The 22,626-nt window shown below is 42.1% G+C and overlaps 2 protein-coding genes across 2 annotated transcripts in view; one reads left to right on the forward strand and one right to left on the reverse strand.

Moving 5' to 3' along the window:
* Positions 1-11,864, reverse strand: part of LOC127471689 (netrin-4-like) — a 46,878-nt gene extending 35,014 nt beyond the window's left edge. The window contains exons 1-2 of the mRNA XM_051788886.1: positions 10,592-11,864; positions 3,484-4,025 (exon numbers count right to left, since the gene is read on the reverse strand). Coding sequence (XP_051644846.1) covers positions 3,484-4,025; positions 10,592-10,658 — 609 coding nt within the window. The 5' untranslated portion in view covers positions 10,659-11,864. The remainder of the gene's footprint in view (positions 1-3,483; positions 4,026-10,591) is intronic.
* A 1,994-nt stretch (positions 11,865-13,858) lies between these two features.
* The window catches only part of UROC1 (urocanate hydratase 1), a 40,181-nt gene continuing 31,413 nt past the window's right edge, over positions 13,859-22,626 (forward strand). The window contains exons 1-2 of the mRNA XM_051788885.1: positions 13,859-14,158; positions 20,567-20,697. Of these exons, the coding sequence (XP_051644845.1) occupies positions 14,033-14,158; positions 20,567-20,697 (257 nt within the window). The 5' untranslated portion in view covers positions 13,859-14,032. The remainder of the gene's footprint in view (positions 14,159-20,566; positions 20,698-22,626) is intronic.

Genomic DNA, 22,626 nt, shown 5'->3' on the forward strand with positions numbered 1-22,626 from the left:
TCTGGCACAATGTTGTGATAATTTCTCCTTTTGTTTGGGCTTGAGTTTTAATTTATATTAGCTGACCTGAAGGCTCATTTTAGGCTCTATGACTATGTAGTACAGTGTTTTTAAGTTAGCAAAACAGATAGAGGGACAAGTAGGTAAAAAAGGTCTCAGTTGATGCATAAGGCTCCATACCAGTATTCCCTGTAGATGTACTTACAGTAGATGAACAGATCTTAAAAATGTGGGGTTGGTTTTAGTTCCTGAACTAATGATGGGGATCCTAGGATCTCAGATAGGTAGATTCCATCTGCAAAAGTACTCTGGATCTGAACAGGTGTAATGGGTTTAATAAATGCTTGAGTAAAAGAAAATGAAAAGAGATATTAGAAAGTAGTCTCCTTGCATTCCTGCATTAGTTGTTCCCCAATGCCTGACACCTTCTCTCTCAGTTGTATCTTATCTGGGATAGAATGGAGATGTGTGACCCTCTCAGAGAAAAATAAGGGACAATCTACCAGAGACAAGGGATATACCTTAACTTATTGATACACTATATTCTGTTGTGACATTGTCACATCACTCATCCAAATGAGCTTCCATTCTCATCTCCTAAAATTTTCTCTTCTGCTAAGGTTTCTACCCTGCTACCAGGAAAAGACTTTCACGGTCTTGGAGGACCACCAGAATGTGCTGACTCAGGGAGATGTATCTCAGTTTACAGATGTGTGGAGGTTACTGCAGCTCTACCACCTTCTCCTTTCACACCTACATTTTCAGTTCTGGGAGCCAGTTGACCTGAAATCGTGTTTCATTATGTGTCCCAGCATGGGTTTTAAAATTAAGTGTTCTCAGTAAACCGTGTCTTTTTTTTTATTCCTTTTGTGCCCTGTTAAAAAAGGAACTTGTGTCTCTTCTCCAAATGAATAAGACCCAAGAAAAACCTGAGTGTCATGTGGTGGAAATTACTTCAGCACCCTCAGTAAAGAAAACTGGCGTTTACCTCAAGCATTGGTTAGCATTTAAGTTGAAACAGTTTGGATCACTTCAGAAGCTGTCAGCTTGTGATGTGAGCCCCTCAGCAATTCAAGGCTTAGCCAGAATCAGTAGTAGATTCTGGATAGGTCAGAGTAAAGGTGAAAAAGAAACAGAAAACACTGAAGAAAATAGTGGTGAGGGTTCAAGAACTACCTTCCAAGTCACTTGAGTCAGTGTTTGAGGAGGTGCCCCGGTGACATTTGTGACATCTTCAAAACGAGGTGTAAAGCTGCAGTTCTGAGATGCAAAGCTCCTGTGAGACTTGCAGTAAGAGTAGCAATGTCACTCAGGCAAATCTGATCAGGTATCACTTTAAATAACTACACTCTGCTTCCCTTTATTTCCATTCACAAAAGAATCTGCTGTGTCATGCTGCTGACCTGAAAAGCCTAATGCTTCTGCACCCTTGCAATAGTGACGTTACATGGATTGATTAAGAGGTCTCTGTAAAGCCTGTCCAGAACTTGACAATCCTTTTGGGTTAATGTGATGTGAAACAGTGTTTGTCTTGTTCTCTGTTAAGTTGCCATACAGATTCCTGTGCGCTGCTGTAAAGCTTCACCTCCTCCCGTGGAGGAAGTGACCTCTCTATGTATTCAATTCGTGTTCATGGAAGTATTTGGGATCTGCAAGGGTATAACCTGTAAATATAGGACTGTTCTTACTATTAGTATTGCTTTCTGACATCTACTACCACAGAGTAGATTGATTAAGCATACACATACTCACTTCAGTGTAGTTGCTGCCCAAGTTGACAGAATCATTTTGACACTTGTAAACAAAGGCTTGTGTTGGATGAATGTTTTATTATTTGATTTTCTGCCATCCACTTCTCAGATTCGTTGTAGAAGCAACACATGGTCTTAATGATAATCCCCAAGGTTAAAGAAGCACAAAAGCCAACATAGTGCAGGGCAACAGGGAAACTGTACTAGAGAAGGAAGAGTTGTTTTGCATTTAAGGCCAAGGCATTTGCCTCAGACCCTGCATTCTGTCTCTTACTCAACCAGAATTGTCCTGTTTTACCACAAAACACTTCACCTTTTTGTGCTGCTCTTTCCCAATCTGTGAAATGGAAGCAGGACCCTTGTATGTGTGCTGAAGATCATTAACTGGATCTTGCAAAGCACTTCCAGATTTTTGATTGGAAGGCACACAAGAGTGGAAAATTATATTACTTGCTGAGATTCTGTGTTGACGTGGCAAATTGTAATCCCTCTACAGAAGACATTTGGATGTCTTTGACTTAAATTAATCATCCTAACTGACCATCAGAATTACTACACCCAGAAATAAGATAGTTTAGTAGTCAGATGATCTGTTCCAGATTTCTAATATGCAGAGATGTTTCTTAGCCTGTTGCACAAAGATGAACTTGGTCTCTCCTTACTACTGTTTCCCTGTCTTGGGTATAGTACACTAGTTTCTTTTCACGTACATTTTGAAGTGCACTGCTAGAACACAGGATTTTTTGAAGCCTGTCTGGACCATTCACCTCATCCCTAAGCTTAATTTGCAGCAAAGTATTACTGATGAATCTTCATGATCACTTCCAGACAGAGAAACCAAAAGGATTATGACTTCTCCAAGGAAGAGAGAAGGAAATAAAAGGAAGTGAAAAGACTCCAGCCTCTGTTGTGAATATAGGAATATTTTATGATCTCCCTTTGTACCATTATGTCTTCTCTATAAAATGATACCAAGATATTTACCTTCTTTCCCATCTAAACTCTTTCAAGATTGATGAATGAAAGGAATTTTGACTAAACTGAGTGTCTGATTACTAAGAGTAGTTAATATTCTTGTCAGAGGAATTTATCAGAGCAACTGTATATTTATTTTAAAAAAATCCTTTTGCATATGTTTAATAACAGAATATTCATACCAAGGGAGGGGCTTTTCCCACTGTTGAATAGTGAAGCCTGGCTGCTCACTCCCACTTTCTGCTTCTAAGCAGTTTCATTTCTGTAGCCTGCTTGATACAATCAGCAGTCACTACCAGCAAGAAAAATTACATTAAACTTAGGAGAATGATATGTTTAAAACCATTCAATCATCTAGGAACTATTTATATGGAGAAGAAAATGAAACACCATGCAGTTCATGTCATCCTAAAGTAGGAAAATGGTTTGGATAAATCAGACTCTACAAATGTGTATTTCCCTACATCTACTTTGTTGGAATTCTAGCTCAGTTATTGGCATCTGCAGTGTACAATTAGGCAACGTTAATCCTATTCTGTCAAAGCTCTCATAAAATAAATTTGTTAAAGTATTTCCATTCATTTTCATTGATATACAATTTCTCCTCTTCTTCCACTTTATTTTCTTAACACAAAGCCCTTTGGGATGGGCTACCTTTCTGAATTTATACGCACAGTATGTGTTTTAGCACTCTGGTTTTCAGGCCCTCTTCAGCTGTTTGACATTAAAGTTAGTCCAAGCCTCAGTTATTGCTTACCTCTCCTCTGGTGCAGGGCACTGCATCTGAATACCTGGAAGTGCACATGGAGCCTTCCTCAATGAGATCATCCTGGAGCCCAAAAGTAGCTGTACAGTTGACAGAGAAATACTTGTAGGGCCTCCAAGTCTGCCCGTAATCCTGGGATCTTTCCAACACCATTGCAGCTGGGCGAGGTGACTTGAACACGGCAATGACGTGGGTCAGGTAGAATTCTGTTTCGAAGTCCAGTCGGATTTCTTCCCTGTGTACCCCTTGGGCAGACTGCCACCAGGAGACGGGGTTTGCAAAGAAATCATCCGTCATGTCAGCGGGGAGGTGGGAGTTGTCAGGCTGGTTGGCGTTGCACTTGGTGCAGCGAGGCTGCCCACAGCCGCGGGAGGGGCGGTGCAGGAGGCTGTGGTCCGGGTAGGAGCAGTACAGCTCCGTGCTGTTCTGGCCACACGTGGTGAGGGTGACTGGTGTCCTCCCCGCCGCGAGGTTTCCCACCGGAGGGTTGCAGGCACGGCCATTGCAGCGGAAGGCTCGCGGTCTTGTGGGGTCTGAAAGAAGGGCAAAAGAAACACAACAAGTAGAACTTCTCAAATACTTCTCAGGGTGTAATGCAGGTGACGAGACAAATGTTTGGAGTCCTCATCTGGGGACTGACATACAAGAGGACACCTTCAAAGGAGAGCTGCTTCATCTTTTCACACTAAGTTTTGAGGCAGTTTCTCAATTAATCTAGTCCTTGTGTTTGATGCCTAACTCAGAAACTGATGTTTATGGAGCTTAACCTTAATTTCTGTTGAAAATGCAGTTGGTCCACTGAATTTTATGTTTAACCAGAGAAATCTTGTGTTGTCTTACTTTCACTCTAGTAAAGATCTGTATTGACTGAATCTATTCAATGCATCTATCATTATCAGAGAGCAAAGTCAAACTGGAGTGTACACTGTGGATACATTAAGAAAAGAGATGATTCTTGCCCAACAGATTACAGACACTAATTACACATAAAAACACATAAAGAAAGCATGTATTTCTACAGCTGAGTGTTGAGTTTCTACTGCTCCTAATAAGATCAGGGGGAGTTATTAATTCATAACAGAGCTGAAAATCAAGTCTATCTTTTGTTTAAATACCTTGACATGGAGATAGATGACTACATTCTGTTTGCCAAGTTTGCAAATATTGGCAAATTTTTGGCATCTTCAATGGATATATTTACTTATTTCTAAATTAAGAAAAGGTAGGGATAACTACAAAGTCTCAATATTTTTTGAAAATCAATAGTGTCTTGTGAAGTGGAATTAAAGGTCATTCCAAAACCTTATTACCACGCTGGAGAAAACTGCATTTCTAATGACATACCATGTCCTCTTTGCAACTTAACACTCTAGAAGGAGTTAAAGACTGACCTTGCAAGGTCATAAATCTAATCCAAGAGGTCACAAGTCAGATGACTGGCTGTAGGTCCTACAGGAAATGACCCTTCCAATGAAACATAGGATGACCATAAACCCTGAGTAATCTAGGAGCAGTTCAAAGGTCAGCTATTAGTTCAACATTCTAGGTAAAATTTTAAAATCCCTACTCAATTTATGTTCAGCCTTTCCTCAGGTAAAATTAATTTAAAAATCAAGTTAGGTCAAAGAAAGGAGCCTCCAATTCGGCCTTATAGAAGTACTCAAAGTACTTACAAAAGTGTCAAATTGACACCCCTCTTTCCAAAAGGAAAGTTTAAGGTGAAAAAATGTGTCCGACATACACTGTTTTGTTTCTGAGTTGGCTCTGTCCTTAGTTCTTCAGTGACATCTCTGCCAGACCAGGAAAGAAAGGTCAAACATGGACACTATTTTGGAAAACACCTCATGCATTTTGCTTCCCAGGATTAGGACACAAAATAGAATTATTGTATGTCCACTGAATCCCATTGACCAAAGATGTGTACCATTTGAGCTTACATAAAGTGTAAGGTAGTCTTAAACTTCAGGTAGAAAGAAAGGAGATCATCCAAAAATGCTCTTGACTACTCTTAGAAACAGGTGGAAGCCACCCTTAAGGTAATTTGGAGTGTGTTTGCTGGCAAAGATTTTTTTTAGTATCCCACTGAAGCCCTAGGAGACTGGCAGAGCTTAGAGGGCAGCAGTGCCTGAATTACATGTGCACCTGGAAGTCTTCAGATCAAAGGAATAGAAAGCTGCCCCTCCTCAGTCCCACCAGCCAGCACAGAGATGAGGATTTGCAGAAGTCATCTGGAGAGGAATGGAGAGAAGATGGGGATGTTTGGCTCTATTGGTTCTGTTCTCTGTTCCCCACCTTCATCTGAGCAGGTGATTCTTAGCACTGCTGGAGATCTTCCACCAAGTCCTCACACCATCCCAAGTGCTTGATGGCCATTTCAATGGAATTTCTTTCTGATTGTGAACTTCTTGTTCCATCTGAGCCCAGTGCAGTGACAGGGGAACACCAGGAGGTTCAGAGGCTTTTATCTAGGAGGTTCCTTGCAATATCTCTGAGTCTTTTTGTCCTGAGAAGGGACTCAGATTTCCACAGAAGTTGTTTAGAGCTTCCTCCTTTTTGCAGAGCATCTGAAATTCCAAATTTTTATGTGCTCTGGAGGGTAAATTTTACTGAGTCATGCAGAATTCTAGAAATAAAGATAAATCTATACTTATACATATATAATGAGCAACCACTGCATGCCTCAACAATGTCTTTGAGAGTGACATTTAGGTTCATGTTCATGTCCAAACCGTTTGGAAAAAAACTACCAGAAATAAGGAAGGCACAGCAATTTCTGTCTTTGAAGTAGATTCAGTATAAACTGATTTTGCTCAGTGCTGCACAGAGGTGTCATCTTTGCCTCCAGAGAATTTCAGTGGGACTGGTCTTATAATTGAGCTTTGAACAAGCATTAGTTCTGAATAAGAGTCAGGTTACTTAGTTTTGATCAGGAATGGATCTGTGTTACAAATGCTATTGGATTATGGATGATTATGGATACATATACCATGTAATTAAAAGGAAGTCCATCTCTATTGATGGATTACACAACTAAAGCTTTCATTGAGGAAATGGGATGCTGGAGTTCCAAATTTAAGAAGTTGTATGAGGGGAAGCTTTGCAGACAAGAATGTGAGAAAGCAAAAAGGGAAACATTTTTAAAAGGGAATGTCTGCTTTTTATGTTTCCTATAAATGGGAAATATAAAGCCTTGTATTGAGTTTTGTAGCTGTTTTTTTCTGAACCTGGAAAAGAAAGAAAGATGTTTGTTCTCCTGAACAGCAGTCACAAGAACGTCTATCTGCTCTGCCTGCTAATGCAGCAACATCAATAAACAGTTCCTGTCTGAACTGCTGTGTCATTAGGAAAATGGGAGAAGAACAAAGTGCAAATTAGCAGAAGGGAGTTTGAGAGAATGAGAGAGATTGGAAAACAAATCTGCAGTCGATTAAAAGCTTTGTATTTAAAGAAATCAATTGGCAGAACATTACTTGGCCACAAGGACGGTGCAGCCTGTCCATCACTCAGTGATTCTGTGGAAACAACACAAAATGCTGAATCTGGACAGCAAGGGGAGATCACTGCAGAAGAGAACCAGCAGCCAGACAAACAAACAACTTACCCCAACTGCCAGGAGGACTCACTGAATAATTCATAAAGAACTAAACAGTTTGATTACGCATGGGCCTTGCATGTTATTATGAAGTTGATTAGATTTTACTCCATGGAGGATGGCTTGGCTCCATAAATGGTATGATTAATTTATTTGTTTGTTTTCTAGTCCCTCAGAGCTGTGCCACAAAGTGGCAGGTCAATGGCACATGCTCAGCACGTGTTCCAACAATGGTGTTATCCGATGATTAGGAAATCATACAGTTCAAGGGAGGTCATACTATTCATATTCCTGGGACACCATTTTCAAATGGAGATCTCTTACTTCAGAACCTTGTAATGCAACAGAACATTGTAGACATTAACTAAAAACAGATTCATTTTTTTTTTTCACCCCCCCATTGGATACCCAACAGAAGAAAGGTCATATGGCATCTTATCCAAAAGCCTGCTGATGGGACTGGAAAGATGTCTAATATTTTATGAGTGATTTGAATTGGATTTTTTATTTCTTTTCCCTATGCAAATTTATGTTTTTGTGTATTCAGTTCTCCTGCAGTTACTCAGGAGAGCAAATTCCACAGATCTGAGAAACAGTAAAACCTTTGGGCATCTTCTGCTGTGTTTTTGATGGATCAGTTTCAGCATGGATGTCCAACCTGGATTTCACTTGTTATACATTATATATCTGTTTAGCTTTTTTCTTAATAGCCAAAAACTTTTAAGTTTTATTTTAAAGCTAACCACCCTGGGGAACTGAGTTACTCAAATTTTTATTAGTCAGACCTAGGACTTTATCCTTTAACACTGGTCACAACAGAAGTGCTGTACAACCCTTTGGTTTGCCTGGGACCAACATGTAGTAAGTTTGGCAAGTCTTCATCCATATGAGTAGCCTGATGTATTTCTGCACTAAAATAGCCCTGATAACTGGGGCTAATGAGCCAGCCTTCATAAATACCCCAGAGGTGAAGTTCAGAACATGCTGTGAAACCAAGGTGCCTCCATGACCTGAGGCAAGGACAGAAGAATTAGGTCCCAGGCTGGGGTTCTCTTCCATTGTGTCCAGTTGCAGTTTGCCTGCCCACATCCCCTCTGGAGCAACAGTGGGCTCCAACACCTACAGCTTTGCTTGCAGATGAGCTGAATAACCTCAGACCAGATGAAACCAAAGCCTGCTGATAACTGGATCCTGCAATTGATTTTAAGTTTGATGGTGGAAATGGCCTTTTCTGACCCCATCACATACTCTTTCTCAAGGCTCCCATTGGGATGAGAGCTGGCCCAGGTGCTGCTCCCCAGGCCACTGCTCACATGGGGAGGTCTGGGGCTGAAGCAAGATCCCAAGCTGTTGGCAGTCCTGTGTCAAGCTGTGTCTCAATATGCAACAGTTTTCAGATCACTACAGAGTCTGTTTGAGGAAATAATGTCCTCCACCTGCATAAGACTAGGGGAAGGATCATCCAAGTGTCACATCTTACAATATAAACCCTAGGTGTCTGCTCCAGCCTAAGCAGTAAGGTATTTTTTGTTTTGTTTTGGTTGGTTGGTTGGTTGGTTGGTTGGTTTTTTCCCCCCATGGCATTATATTTAAAGATCTAAGGAGCCAGTCTTGACAACCTGGACTGTCTTCTCTATACAGGGATGGCAGAAGGCAAATATTGTACTCCCCACAAATATTATGTGTCATGTACTCCCCAAACAACTGCCCCATCAATTTGTTTCACTTCTGACCAGCAGGGATCAGCTATAGAGCTGAAAAGGGAGTTTACTGTATAGGCTAAGGAAGTATACCAAAAACATACTTCTCTGTACACTTCTCAGCTCTAAATAAAGAATAAAAAATGAGCAGGTAACCCTTGTGCTTTCACAGGCTGATAGTGCAACCTTTTGATCAAGCACCAAATATTTATTTAAAGGGACATTGAGTCCTTAGCAGCATCACCTTCAATATCCAGTTGTTTTGCTGCTATTCACCATGTCCTACACAATTATTCTGACTAAGTTTAGCTCCGTACAGAACACACTCCCTCCCTTCAAATTTGCTTTCCGAGCAGTCGGCTGGGGGCTGCATTTCCTTGAAGATTTGTTTTCAGTTAGCGAATGGGATGCCGAGCAAATTTAGGCTACTTTGTAACAGGCTGCCTTCTGCAACAGTGTCAGCAACTTTACAAGACATCTCTGTAACCTTTCTGTGCTGTGGGTCAACACATGCATCCTGTAGGGAGCTTATAACCTAGCCTGGGAAACCAGCGAATGCCCAAAATAAGACATTTGACTAAGGCACAAGTACTCCTCCCCTCATTCTCTGTCATGCTGTGACAGACAGCCTTTTCCCCGAATGGGATACTGAGCAATATGACAGGAGTGTAAATTTATGGGCTGTTTTCAGTTTTTTTAAAAAAAATCTCTTGCCATTATGGAAGTCTATGTCTGTTATCAGAAGGGCTCTAGCAAGGGAATAATCTGAGCTGAATATACTTGATCAGGCTCTGCCTCTGCTGGAGCTTGCAGGATAGCTGAGCACTTCATTTGCTTTCAAATCACTGCATGAAGAGTGTTGTTCCTGTCCTAATACTCTGAGCATACAGGTGAAATTTAAACCACTGATATGCTTTCCTGTACAGGAAGAGAGATCCCAAGACATTATCTCAAAGGAAAACTCACCGAGGATGTATTGTTGTTTTATCAATAATTATTTTTATTTTTCTGACCTGACCTTCATAACTTAACCCTTTTAAACTTAAAGATGTATTAAACCACAGCAGAAAGAAAAAATGCTTTGCTTTCTTTCCTTTAAGGGATTTGTCTCCATCATAATCCAGGTATTTTTAGGTCCCTATGTAAATATGCAGCTGTATCATTCCTGTATCATATGTATATTTGTACACCCACGTATACACACACAACTAATCAACTTCTCTTTCTGTCCTAATGCATTTTCCTCTAATGCTAATTTAATCCCATCCACTGCATGTTAACTATTAAATCAGGGAATACAATGAATGAATGGACTGTTCTGGATAAATAAGAATTCCTAAACAGCATCTCTGATTTTTAATGATGCAATATTAAGTAATATTTAGAGAATAATTCAGATTCCTATGGTGATAATATCCAAGGATGTTGTAATTTCACTATTGTCCTGCCTAGAAAGGCAGTGTTTCATCCTCAAAACAAACATCCAGCATATCTCAATCCACCTACCTCTTCCTTTTTCTCTTACTTTTCTTTTGTTTGCAAAACTAACACACTTTTTTCTTGTAAGGATTTATGAAACTGTACATCCTATAAGGCTTTGGAAGGAGACTGAACTGTAAAGCTGTTTATTGCGGGGAATAATAAGCTTTTATGTATATTGACTAACACGAATTCCCTGTAAAAATCCAATCTAAAACAAAGATGACTTTTTTTTTTTTAAACAAACAAAGCTGATTTCTATCCCATTCCCCTTGTTAAATTTAGGATAAATTGTTTCAGAATGGCAATACTGATTTATTTTGCTTACCTGCTTCCCCATGGCCAGAAATAAAATATTCCAAGAAAACAATCAGCATGATGCCTTTATGCTGCATGGTTGTCAGTAAAATATTTGTCCTCAGTGAAGCAAAAAAAGACCTGCAGTAATCTACAGGTTTGGTGCTTGCATGGCTTTTCTGTATTTTCTTTCTTTCTTTCTGCTCACCTTCCTCTCAGTGTAGGGGTCAAGGCTGCTGTCTCATTCTTCTTGTTCTCCTTTGGGTCCAGAGGTGGTTTGGTTTTTTTCAGGGCTCAGATGCCTTCTGGGTGTCACCCATACATTGCTTCCAATAAATAAATAAATAACAAAGCTTTTCTGTGCCTTTACCCCTCTCCATGCAGCGGGCAGGGGACGTTCACATCCCTGACGCAGCGCCTCGGATGCACCATCGAGGGCTGATGCGAGGCGGAGAGCTCTGCTCGGTCCGGTCCTTGGCGCTTCTTTGGATGCTATTTCGAAACTTTCATTCCTGCTCCTTGCTTTTGGTGGAGCTTCGGTTTGGCTGTGCCTGGGTTCACCCTGGCAACCTTCCCTACCTCCTCGCACCTCCCGCAGGCTGCTGCTACCCCGGGTAGCGAGGGGGTCCCGGCAGCCTGAACCCTGCTTTGTTAGGAGGTGCCCCCCAGTACCTTCGCTCCCTTTGCTCCCTGCAGCAGAGGGTCATAAGAAGAGCAGAGTTGGCTTTGCTCCCTGAGAGATGATGAGAAGCAAGTGCTTTCCTGGCTCTTCTCCCTTTTTATTTTGGTTTGTTTTATTTTATTTTATTTCCCTCCTCCCTCCGCTGTCACGGAAGCCGCTTCTCCCCCACCTCCAAGGGATTTGCTTCACACAGCGAGCGCCAGGGGAGTGGAAAACAAACCCAACGCCAGCTCGCCGGGGCCGGTGCCCGGGCAATCCCCGACCGTCTCTGCTGCTGGACAGGCTCCTGACCGCGACGCGGGGGCTGCGGATCTCAGGGAGGGGCAGCGGGCAGGCGTGGGCAGGGGCTGCTCTCCCGGGATGGAGGTGCAATGCCCAGCGCCCAGGCGAGAGGGGGAAAGGGAGAGGGGGCTGGAGAATCCTTCCTTCCTGCTGCTACAGCAAGGCTTAGGGCGGGGGGGTCCTGCCCTCCCGAGGGCGGGTTAGTTATCTGCAAGTTTTGTCGCTGCCTCCCTTCAGCCCGTAGGACATCTCTCGGTCCTAACCGGACAGTTCTCTGCTCCTGTCTGCCTGCAAAGGGGATTATTAAAACATGTGATCTTCTTCCTGGGCTTTATATGTGCTTTTTTTTGGTTTTTTTTAGGTCCGTTCCGCACCTCCTCTTGGGCCGGGCTGGTGCTGGTTGGGCTCAGCCGCGGGCGTTGTTTTTCCAACAGCATCCTCCCCTCCTGCAGCCCGTGTGTGTCCGTGTGTTTCTGTGCGCGTCCGTCTGTCCCTGCAGCACCCTCTGCCAGCCCGCCCGGCACATGACACCTGCCCCGAGCCCCGGGGACACGGCCCTCGCACCCCCGGGCCTGGGGAGAGAGGGTGGCCGGGTTCAGGTAAAGCTCCCGTGGTGTACAAGCGGGCACACGCACCAGCTTCATTCCATAACCACTGGCAGGAGCCGGGACAAGCCAGGCAGCGAGGGGACTTGTGACTGCCTGGAAAAGCTGGGATGTCTGCGCTGGCAGAATCCTTGCAGTTGGACTCAGTAACTCCAACACAAAGCTCTTGGGGACTCAGAGAGACTCCAGCATGTAGTGATGAGGGGGTGAAAGTGTTCAGCCCTAGGAAACAAAAGTTAATTCAGGGTGTATGTTCCCACTTCTTCATTCTCTCTTTCCTCAGGTTTCTCATCAATATAACGCCAATAACTTCTGCTCCATGTCACAGAGGAAACAGGTCCGAGGGGAGTCCAATGCAAACGGGGTTATTCTTGTGCTCATGTGTGTGCAGGATCAGACCTTAGAGGGATTTGAAGAATGTAGGTCATACAAAGAAGAAAAAGGAAAGATTTATTTCCCTTTGGGTTGGGAATGTTTATGTAAGGCAGGGTTATTTAGCTAGGTTTTGGTGCAGAATTTTTTGACTTTACTCTTATCTTTCTTTTCTATTTTGGTATGTTTTTAATACGAAAACCAAACAGAAAACTTTGAAATATGGAGGCTTTCCCCTCTCCTTTTTGTCTTTGCCTTTTGTTTGAAAGCAGCTAAAATACTGTTTAATTACAAAACAAAATTCTCCTGCTGTAAATGACAGTATCCTTCAGAGGGTCTGAGTCTGCTGTGTGCTCATTTCCCCTGGGATGTTCTGAGTTCTTTCAACTCGAGCATCTTCAGTGGGAGCTGGGGATGTGCAGGATGTCCTAGAGCTAAAGCGGATCTGACATTAATGAGAGGCTGTCATTTAATAATTGTGCTTTGTTGTCATTGCTCGTTGATTGCTGCCTTTGTGGGGAAATGCTGTATTTTTTTATTTGCAAGTTTTAGCCTCATTCCTAACTGAAATGCTTCTCCCAGTTAATTTCACCAGGCTTAAACTGTGGCACTTGTAATTTAATAGATGTAATAAAGGTCAAGAAGCTGCTGTGTAATTTAAACAACCACCTAAAATAGAGAGCAAAGTTCATGCTGCACTGGTAAGTGGAAAATCAAAGTTAAGTACATCCATTTACCTGTGATGCCTGAATGGCAGTACCATAAGACTTTCTAGTTGTTGATTGTAGGGTATAAAACTGACATAGAATGGAAAGCCTTCGTTTTTCCAATTATTGACTGTCTTGAGGAGCCCACTACCAGTGCTAATGAGTACATTTCCAGAGTAATGCTGCGAAAATCCATTCATGCCTGTGAGCTAAGAAGACTTAACACCTAAGGGGAAGATTTTGCTGTTATCATTGACTACTGCTATTGTCTAGAAGACAAATTGATGAGATCTGAGGAACAGCCCATGCTAGAGGTGTCAAACAGAGAATGCCCATCTTAGCTGGACAATGTGTATGAACAGTGGTGTGAATAACAATTATTAACTTTAGCTAGTTCCTAAATTATAGTAATGTAAATATACGATCATTGAGGTCTCAGGCAAGGCTCATGCTCCGGTCCATGACTCTCACTGGGACACTGGGGGAGTTGGATGTTTTGGAAAGGGACTGAGTTTGCTCTAGTGACAATTGACAAAGCACCCAGAGAGTAAACGGCAAAACTGTGAATCATTCATTTTGGGTGAGGAGGGAAGAGCCAATGGCATGACAAAGAGGGGGGAGGTGTGTCATCTGTACCACCTGCCCTCTATGTTTGACAGCCCTGTTTGCAAAAGCCAGAGGACAGGCTGTCCTCTTCAGGATCACCCCGGAGTGGTGGTGCATTTGAATCACTGAGCATCCTGCTTGCCTGCACCTTCCTTGTACCTCCTGTTCCTTGCACCTCTCCAGTTTGCCTTGCCTTTCTTCCTTGTATTTCCTCAGCAATGACCAGCTTGAAGGAAATCTGTCGTGGCCTTCCTCTAAACCCTTTGCCTGAAAACAAAGGTCGGAGAAAAGGAATACCCCATGCACCCGTGAGAACCCCCAATCTCACTGCTCAGGAGAAAAAGGTAACTTGAGATTTCACAGGGCTTCACTTCTCTTTCTTTCAGATAAATGCAGGTTGGGGCAGCAGACCTGTTTGTCTCAAAAGCTTTTCTGAGCATACACCCAGCTTTCTAGTAAATGTATTTCCTTGGTGTTATATAATTCACTGTGTAATGGGACAAAGTACTGGATTGCTCTTCTGCTTGTTTCCTTTCTTCCTCCTCCAGAGTAAGCAGGTTGATATGGAAGAGATTTTCTGCACAACAGCTTCCATGACTTTAAATGGCTAAACAAGAGGCATTAGACTTCAATGCTGTCAATCCAGCATTGTCTCTTGAAGATGAAATTCCGAATGCTGTTGCAAAAGCACTGCATATGTATGGGAATGACAGCTAACCCCTCCGATACAATAAATGTCACAGGTGATCAGCATCATGGTAGCAGCTACACATCTGCATATTTGCATAAAATATCCGAAGATGATCTATTTTAACCAGTAGTCTGGGCATCCTGCAATTTAGGCAAGTTTGTAGGGAGTTAAGTTAATTATTTGTCTTTAGTTGCGTAATTATTTTCCTGTCTCTTTTTGTTTGAATAGTCTACGTACACAGTAAAGTAACCATTGCATGTTTGAGATTAAAAAAAATCATCAGCAGAAAATAATAGTCAATGGGTAGAGATCCTTAGGAATTTGTGTGGGAGAGAATAAGGTGGGTTCCTTAGTTTCAAAGTCTGTGCTTCATCACATGTAACATCACTTACACTGTGACATTCTGGTCAGAACACAGAAGCTCCTTCCCCACTAACAAGTTACACACAACTTCCTTGCCTTCGTGGGAGTTCCCCACTGGCATCAGCAGTCAAATTCTTTCTAAGTCCACTTTCACAAGCAGAGGAGAGTCTAGTCAAAGGGTAGAAAGAGCAACAGCTGTGAGATATCCAACAAGGGTTCACTTCAATGACAGAAGCATTCACGGCTGAGGCATCCTGTCTGTGCCTGGGACAGCTCAGACACGTGAAGTGTGGCTACTCAGTGTGCAGAGAGGGTTGTGGTGATGGCTGATAAAGGAGTGGGGAGTGATCTTCACTGCATGTCAGAATGTTGCCAATCATCTCTGTTTTACTCCTTGCTAAATCACTTTTCCCCAGAAGTCTGCTATAGCAGGAAGGAGTCCATGTTGCAGGAGATGAGAAAGCATCTCTCAAAAAGATGCCAAATCTTACTCTTTATCCAGGGAGAGAAAGTTCTCACTTCCTATATAGAAACTGGAATACTTTCTTGCCTCCTTTAAATTTTAGAGAAAGATGGCAGTAGACTGATTTCCTGCCTCCAGTGTACTGTGTAACATCCTTCTCTCATTGTTCCATCTTGCCTCCTACGTGTGATAAGAGATCATGCTAGTTGGACTTTTATTAGACTGTTAAAGGTTTTAAAGCTTCCTTTCTGATTTATTTTACGGTTAATCCTCTGCCTTAAACTCTCAGTGGAGTTAGAGGCTCAGCTGGTATTTTTTTCATACCTGAAAAGTAAAACCTTTTTTTTTTAAGAGGTGTTCCATGCTTAGAAAAGCATGTAGACAGAAAGATTGTCTGTCTACAAGGGTCTTTTTAAGTCTTGATACCGGCTTCCAGATTTTGTTGACAGTGTGTAATGCTGAGCATATTGCAAGACTTGTCTTTATCTATGACTCTGTGTTCATTTTCTAATTTAAATATTCAGAGGAAGCTTTGACAGAAGTGAAGTTAATAATGCTCTGCTGATTTCCTTGGGATTTGTCCCTCTCTTCATACGCCTTCATTCCAGTTTTAGTCCTTGTTACAATAATAAACTTTACCACTGCCAATGTTTTATTTTCTTGGGCCTCCTCTTGTGGTTATAATAGAAATCCTGTAAGTGAGACTTATAAAGAACTGTGTGTTTTGGGACTTGCTGAAGAAGTATCTAATTCTTCCTATCATACCAACTTTAATCTTCTTGGATAAATCAAGCCATATCTCAGAACTGATTCTGATTATATGTTTCCTGAGTTCTCTTCCTTCAGCATTCTTTGCCTGAGGCCTGAAACAGTCACATCCTCTCTCTTTCCCTCCCTCCACAGCTCAGGAAACCCTGGCTTTCTGTTACTCAGCATCTGTATCTTAATGTAAATATGCTACAAAGAAACTACTCTTAAAACCTATGTGTGGTGTGTCCTTTGCAGAACAAGGATGTTGCATGCTCATTACTCACTGACATTCCAATAAAGCTGGAGCAATTTGGGAAGAATGTTCTCAGTGTTGCTCAGGATTAGAAAAATGGTCTGCTTTTATCCACACAGCAATTCCCTTATGGATCTTCAAGTCATGTTACAGTCTCCAACAACCCAGCAGGGTCATCTGTCACCTGATTGCAGCATCACTTGTGTTTCTGTGGTGGGCCTTGATGACCTTAATGAGCCTCTCCTGAGGTCTCCACCCACATCCTCTGCTCATAGGCTTAGGGGCTCCATTTAAGCTCAGGCCTGGGTCTTTAGTCTTGGCTATGCTGGAGGTGGCTCTGGCTGTGTTTCAGGGTGTTCTTGTGCCCAGCCAGGGACCTCACTGCTCTAGTCTCCAACCTGTGGGCTGACTCACCACTATGAACCTCTTTGGTGATCTCTGGGTTGTATCTCTCTCTGGTAACCATCACCAGACCTGGTCCTGACTTGCACTCCTAGCTTGGCCTTGGAGCTGCATGTGACCCTGGACTCCTGATGGAACCTGACTGCCATCCCTGGGCTGCCCTGCTCACCTCCCTCAGGTAGTACGAGGCTGGACCCTGGCTGGGGAGGTAGGTGCCTGTCCTGCTGGCTGTGTTGGCTCTTCTTAGCTCCCTATGCCTTAGGGATGCTTGGTAACATCTTAATATGATGAACTGAAAGCTAGAGCCTGGAAGGTCACTTAGAACCTGGAGTTGTTCTTCAGTTTTCTGATGAAGAAGCAGGATGTTTGACCTCTATGATTCCTTTACACATCCAGAAATGAGGCCAGGTTAAAAAGTGATTTGAGAAGGTCAGCATACTAGCTCCTGTTTTGGAACATCTGGATGATAAAGAACTTGGTTAAACTTTCACAGCTTGTAGGGCATTTACAGCAATGGGCAATCAGGAATCTCCATGTTTACTTTCTAGCTGAGCTGATTGAAACTGGGACCCATTAGAAAGAGAAATAAGTGAAACAATCTTGCTTTCTGTCTAGAGGATAGTGCCACCTAAGATTCTGGGCCTGGATGTCATCAGGCAGATGAGAGGTAGGGGGGGAACACCATCTCCACTGGAAAAGCGGCTAAGAAGGAAACTGTTGCAGAGTTAAGCTCATCACTTCCTCTCCTTGTGCTTCCCTTTCCCTCAGTAAGCAGGGAGACTGCAAACCTTAATGTTTGAGTATCTCAAGAGTCTTAAGTTGGAAGTTCTGATGATCTTCTTAGAAAATGGGAATGAATGACATTCCTTCTGAAGAGACACTGGCTCTTCAAGAAACACCAATTAACAAAGAGTCTGGTTTACTTGATTTCTCAAGAGAATCCCCCCAACAAATATATTTACAGCTGATCGATTGGAGCAGGATTTCATGGGTTGTTTTGACTATACTTTGTTGACACTGAGAGGTCTAAATATTGATTAAATAGTAGCAGAATCATGTTTTACTATATAAATGCCAGGGAATAAAAAAAGACACCCTAATAGTGGCTAGAGCTTAAATGCAAGAACCAAATGGTAGCTCCAGCTGGCAGATCTAAGAGGAAAACTTTGCATCTGGTGCTTACATTGCACTGAGCTGATTTAAATCAGTAACTCGGCAAATTCAGAGCAGGGTTTTTTTAAACTGCCTATCAGGCTCAGGAGTATAACTGCAATTAATATTTTTTAAGACACCAATGAACTCTGGACCCCATTTTTCAGAGGTACTGAGCACATGCAGCTTAAGCTTCTGTCAGTGGAAGCTATGAACAGGAAGAACACCTAAATATAAAATGCACGATAATATGCAGAATGCAATATGTCAGTTATAGTAAATCAATCCTACTTAAACAGTAGAATAATGTTTTTTATGGTGCTTTAATGAAATGTATTGTCTTTCCAGAAAAGCATAATGAGCAGCCTATTTGAATTTGCTCCTTGAGTGCCTTTCTCAGGTTATTCAGTTTGACTCAACAATGAATATGTAGAATTCTTCCCCATGCATGGCAATTGCCCTTTCATAAAGCAATCAGGCTTCATCTTTTTGAGTGCCTCAGCTCTTTTGTTGAGAGACTGTTTCAGAATCTCTTATACTTAAATTCCTCTAATTCCGAGACTGTGTTTTTTACAGGTAATTCACAGCTATTTATTCCTCTTCCAGTACTTTCCTGAAGCTCCTTCCTGCTTTGACATTTATCCTGCAGTAAGACAGCAATCAAATATCACCTTCATTCAGTTAAGCTTAACAAGCCATAGTCTTAGTTCTCTTTTACAAGATCTCTATTGTCTGTGCAAGGTGCCCTTCCTGCCCTTCATGTAACATTCAAGTTCATGTTTCATTAATGTTTCCATCATCAAAATTCAGGCTGCTGCTAATGTGTAACACTAATAGGACAGAGGCTCAGTCTAAGTGAATTTATTTGAAAATCATACCAGGATTTTCTTGCTTGTATTTTTAGGAGGAAGAAAAATATTTACCCATCAGTTTCATTTTAATATGAATAATGTATTGATCAAAGATTGTGGGTGATCCTTGCCACATTGAAAACAAAAAAAATTTTTAGATCTAGAACCCCCTGTGATGGCTGCTCACCTCTGAGACTGACTTTGGAAATCCCTGTGCATTTTGTTGTGGCGTGGATGCAGCTCAGGTTTTTGTGCTTATTAATAACGTGCCCTTGAAAAACCTGACTGGAGAAGAATAAAGTGGAATTTGCATTTTCTCATCTGGTAAATAGGTTTTCCCCCCATGATACTCTGTGTGGATTTGTTCATCTAATTTGTGAGGTTTTACTGGTCTGATCCTTAGCTGGTGTAAATCAGCTGATCTGTGAAGATGAATGCCTGCTCAGTAGCAAGTGTGCCAACAAAAGCCTCTCTTAGTCTGAAGCATTTTAGATTTCTTGTTCTGTCAGGGTGCTCTAAGGTATGTGAGCCCAGTGTGCTCAAATGAAGGGCCTGGAGAGCTTTAGCCATAAGAGCCAGAGCACAGTCAGGGTGAGTGAGGAGTTCCATTACTGAGCTGAGGGCTTTACAGAGCTTTTCAGGACAGCTTACCAGGGTGGATGGTGATGATACCTGGACTGGGTAGTTGTTCTATATGTCTGTACTACAGCCCATCCCTTCACTGCCTCCAGAAGATCCTTGATTCCATAACTGAAGAGCAAACAGCAGGTGTCACAGACAGGGGTTATCTGTGCTCTACTCAGTCCTCTCAAAAACTGAGCTGTTAGCAGACTTGGAAGGAAACCTCATCCATTTCTGTCCTTTCCACAGACATTAAAAATTGGCTTAATGAAGATGTGAAATTCCATATGATTTGTGAATCTTTTCAACTAAAAGTCATTTGGATGGTGTTGCCATTTGTCAGGGAACTTACAAGATCTTTGCATGAAACAGGCTATTTAAAGATGACAAAATCTTTGTTCTCTTTATGGTTTTAATCAAATGAAATACATAATATAGAGACATGACTTAGCAGACTGTTGCAAAGATAATGATTTATTTATGGTTTCTTTCATCCAAAAGGACATACTGTACTTTACAAACCAAGGCTAATGTCTTTGAAGGCAATAAGGAGTAAAAGCCACGTAGTATCATCTGCAGAATTTAATTGACTGCCTAGTAATCATTTTAGCTAATTTGGAAGTGATATATGTAGCACCAATAAAATAATGTAAACCACCACCCTCTGCAATACATTAGGATGCTAAATGGAGTGAATCTTCAATAAAACTTAGCCCAAGAATGTCTTCATCTGGGAGCATGTCGCAGAAATCTGGGCTAAGATCCCTTTTGAATGGAAAGTACAGTAGGGTCTTCAGTGTCTCTAAGGAGTTTAGGGTCTCACTTTTAAGGATTTCTGAACGATGATTTCCTTGATAGTTCGGTGCCCCCTAGCACTGTAAGAGGGAATTCATCTGTGTCTGATATGAACAGGATTGAGCACTTTCCAAATCTTCAAGGTGTCTCCATGCAGATTTAGGGGGACAGGTGGGAAGAGGATGGTTACATGCTTACTGCAATTAATCTACAAGAAAAAATGCAGGTAGAAACGCTTCAATAGGAAATTGGGAATGCAGCTCCCCTGGTGTGAGCTTGGCCTTTTGAGTTGCATTGTCCTTGTGATGCCTGTCAGGCTTCCAGCTGAGTCTGATTAAAGTTCAGGGCCATCCACTTATCTCCATTTCTCTTTTACCTTGGTTTTTCTCTTTTTTCCTTTTCCTTTGGCAGCTGGCTTTGCGCAATGCCTTGCGTTATTTCCCACCTGAAGTGCAAAAGAAGCTGGCACCGGAATTTGCTGAAGAGCTCAGGCTCTATGGCCATATTTATATGTACAGATTCTTCCCAGATATTGAGATGAGGTAAGGCCTGGATGGTTCACATTGTATTTGGCTGCCATTGTTTAGCACCTTTCACCTGTGGAACTGACCTTTACGTAGTGGAATTGCTGTGTCCTAATTTGCCTCTTGTAGAATTTATGTCCTACCATAATAATGAAGCTCATAATCTGATAATTCAGATGTTCTGTGTATCACAGTGGTTTGATTTCCAGGGGAAGGCTACTAGATGTTTTGGGACTGATAGAAAAGCAGTGTGCATCCTTCTGGATAGGCTGTGGTAGGGCCAGGGCAGCCCCACTGCTGGAAAGCTCAGCACCACTCAACACAGGGAAGGGATTGAGAGAGATTATGTGCTTGTTAATGCCAGATTTACCACACACAGGGATCTCAAAGACTCTAACCCATGGCAAGTCTTAGTTTCTAGGAGCAGAGACCTCCAATTAGAACCTTGACAGAAAACTTGCAATCGTCCCGAGCTGCTGCAAGTCACATCTCAACTGAACCAGGAGGCAAAAACAGATGAGTGCATAGAGACTTGCTGTGAGTGCCTGGTTGGGTTATCTGTGCTCTCAGAACAGAGAAGGCTTTCTGGGCATAAAGGAAAGACAGTAATTTTTTTTTCCACTGGAACCTGTATGTGACCCTGGTTTGTAATGTGCTGTGCCTGTTGGTCTTGGACCATCACTTCATTCTAGGTCTGCTGGGGCTAATGTTTGTGAAGCAGAACAGTTTTAGTGAGGGTTGCCAGGGGATAGCTGCTTTTTTTAGACTGTTTGATTCGTTTTTGAATCAACAGGGACCTGGTTAATGTCTGTACAGAAACCTGAATAAAGCAACTCTGATTTCCACACACATTCATGTTTCTATGCAGTCAGTTTTAGCCTGGGGCCAGATCCTGCAGAATTCTGCTAAGAGCAGGACAACTGGAACACTGTCTGGAAAAATATTGCAGAGCTGGACTTCAGAGGACCCTAGTACTAAACTACAGATGATGACACCTTCCAAGTAGGCTTGGATGAGACAGTCCATCAGCTTGTTTCCAATAATGCTATCAGTGATTCTTTGATAGCTTCAAGTATTTCTTATTTGTGACCATTTCACTGAGCAATTTCTAGTAGGTTATTGCAGTCTCGGGATAAGAAAATGCCTTTTGTTCTCTGTATTGTGGTAATATTTGATTTTTTGTTGTGTATGTCCAGGGAGTACAGCTGCATTTAACAGCCGTATTTCCATGCCAGCACACTCAGCTGATAACTGAAAGCTGGGTTTCTTATGTTCTGAACAATATTATGTGTAAATATGTCCTTTTGATGAATTGGTGTCATTGCACAGAAATCCTGTTTTATCACATCAAGTTTAGAAAAGCAGAAATCACTAATAAAAAAGGCATTGCGGCAAAACTCAAAGGCTTTCTCTCTGGTTTGGCAACGAGTACAAGGCATTTGTTTCAGCATCCTGATGTAAAAAGCTAGGATACAATGAATGTGATCATGGGAAAAACCCATTTGCTAAATCTGTAGAATATACATTCCAGATCCTGGCTCGTGAGCTGGACAGCGGATGTCCAATTTTTGTTGTAGTTGGCACTCCTTAGTTGAACCTTTTCAGTGTAATGTCTTCCCTGCACAAAACAAGGGCCCAGCAACTGAAGATCTGTGGTCCAATAAAAGGAAGATCTCCATGGCAAATGATCCTAATCCACCTTTAGGAATTTCCAGCATCTGTAATGGTGGTGTTGCTTAGGGAAAAGGAAGGAGTAAAACTCTTCATGTGTGGTTATACTTTCTTTTGGTGTCACACCTTAGAGACCTCAGCACAATTGTATTAAGACCTGTGCAAACACAGCAGAGGAACAGTCCCTGCCCTGAACAGCTACAGTACAAATCTCCCAGAGTAGTTTTAGGGCAATTTCATATGACAAACAGATGGTGGAGGATAACAATGAGATGA

The sequence above is a fragment of the Manacus candei genome, unplaced genomic scaffold (assembly GCF_025592945.1).
Source record: "Manacus candei isolate 608988 ecotype Guabito, Panama unplaced genomic scaffold, ASM2559294v1 h1tg000025l, whole genome shotgun sequence".
Lineage (NCBI taxonomy): Eukaryota > Metazoa > Chordata > Aves > Passeriformes > Pipridae > Manacus > Manacus candei.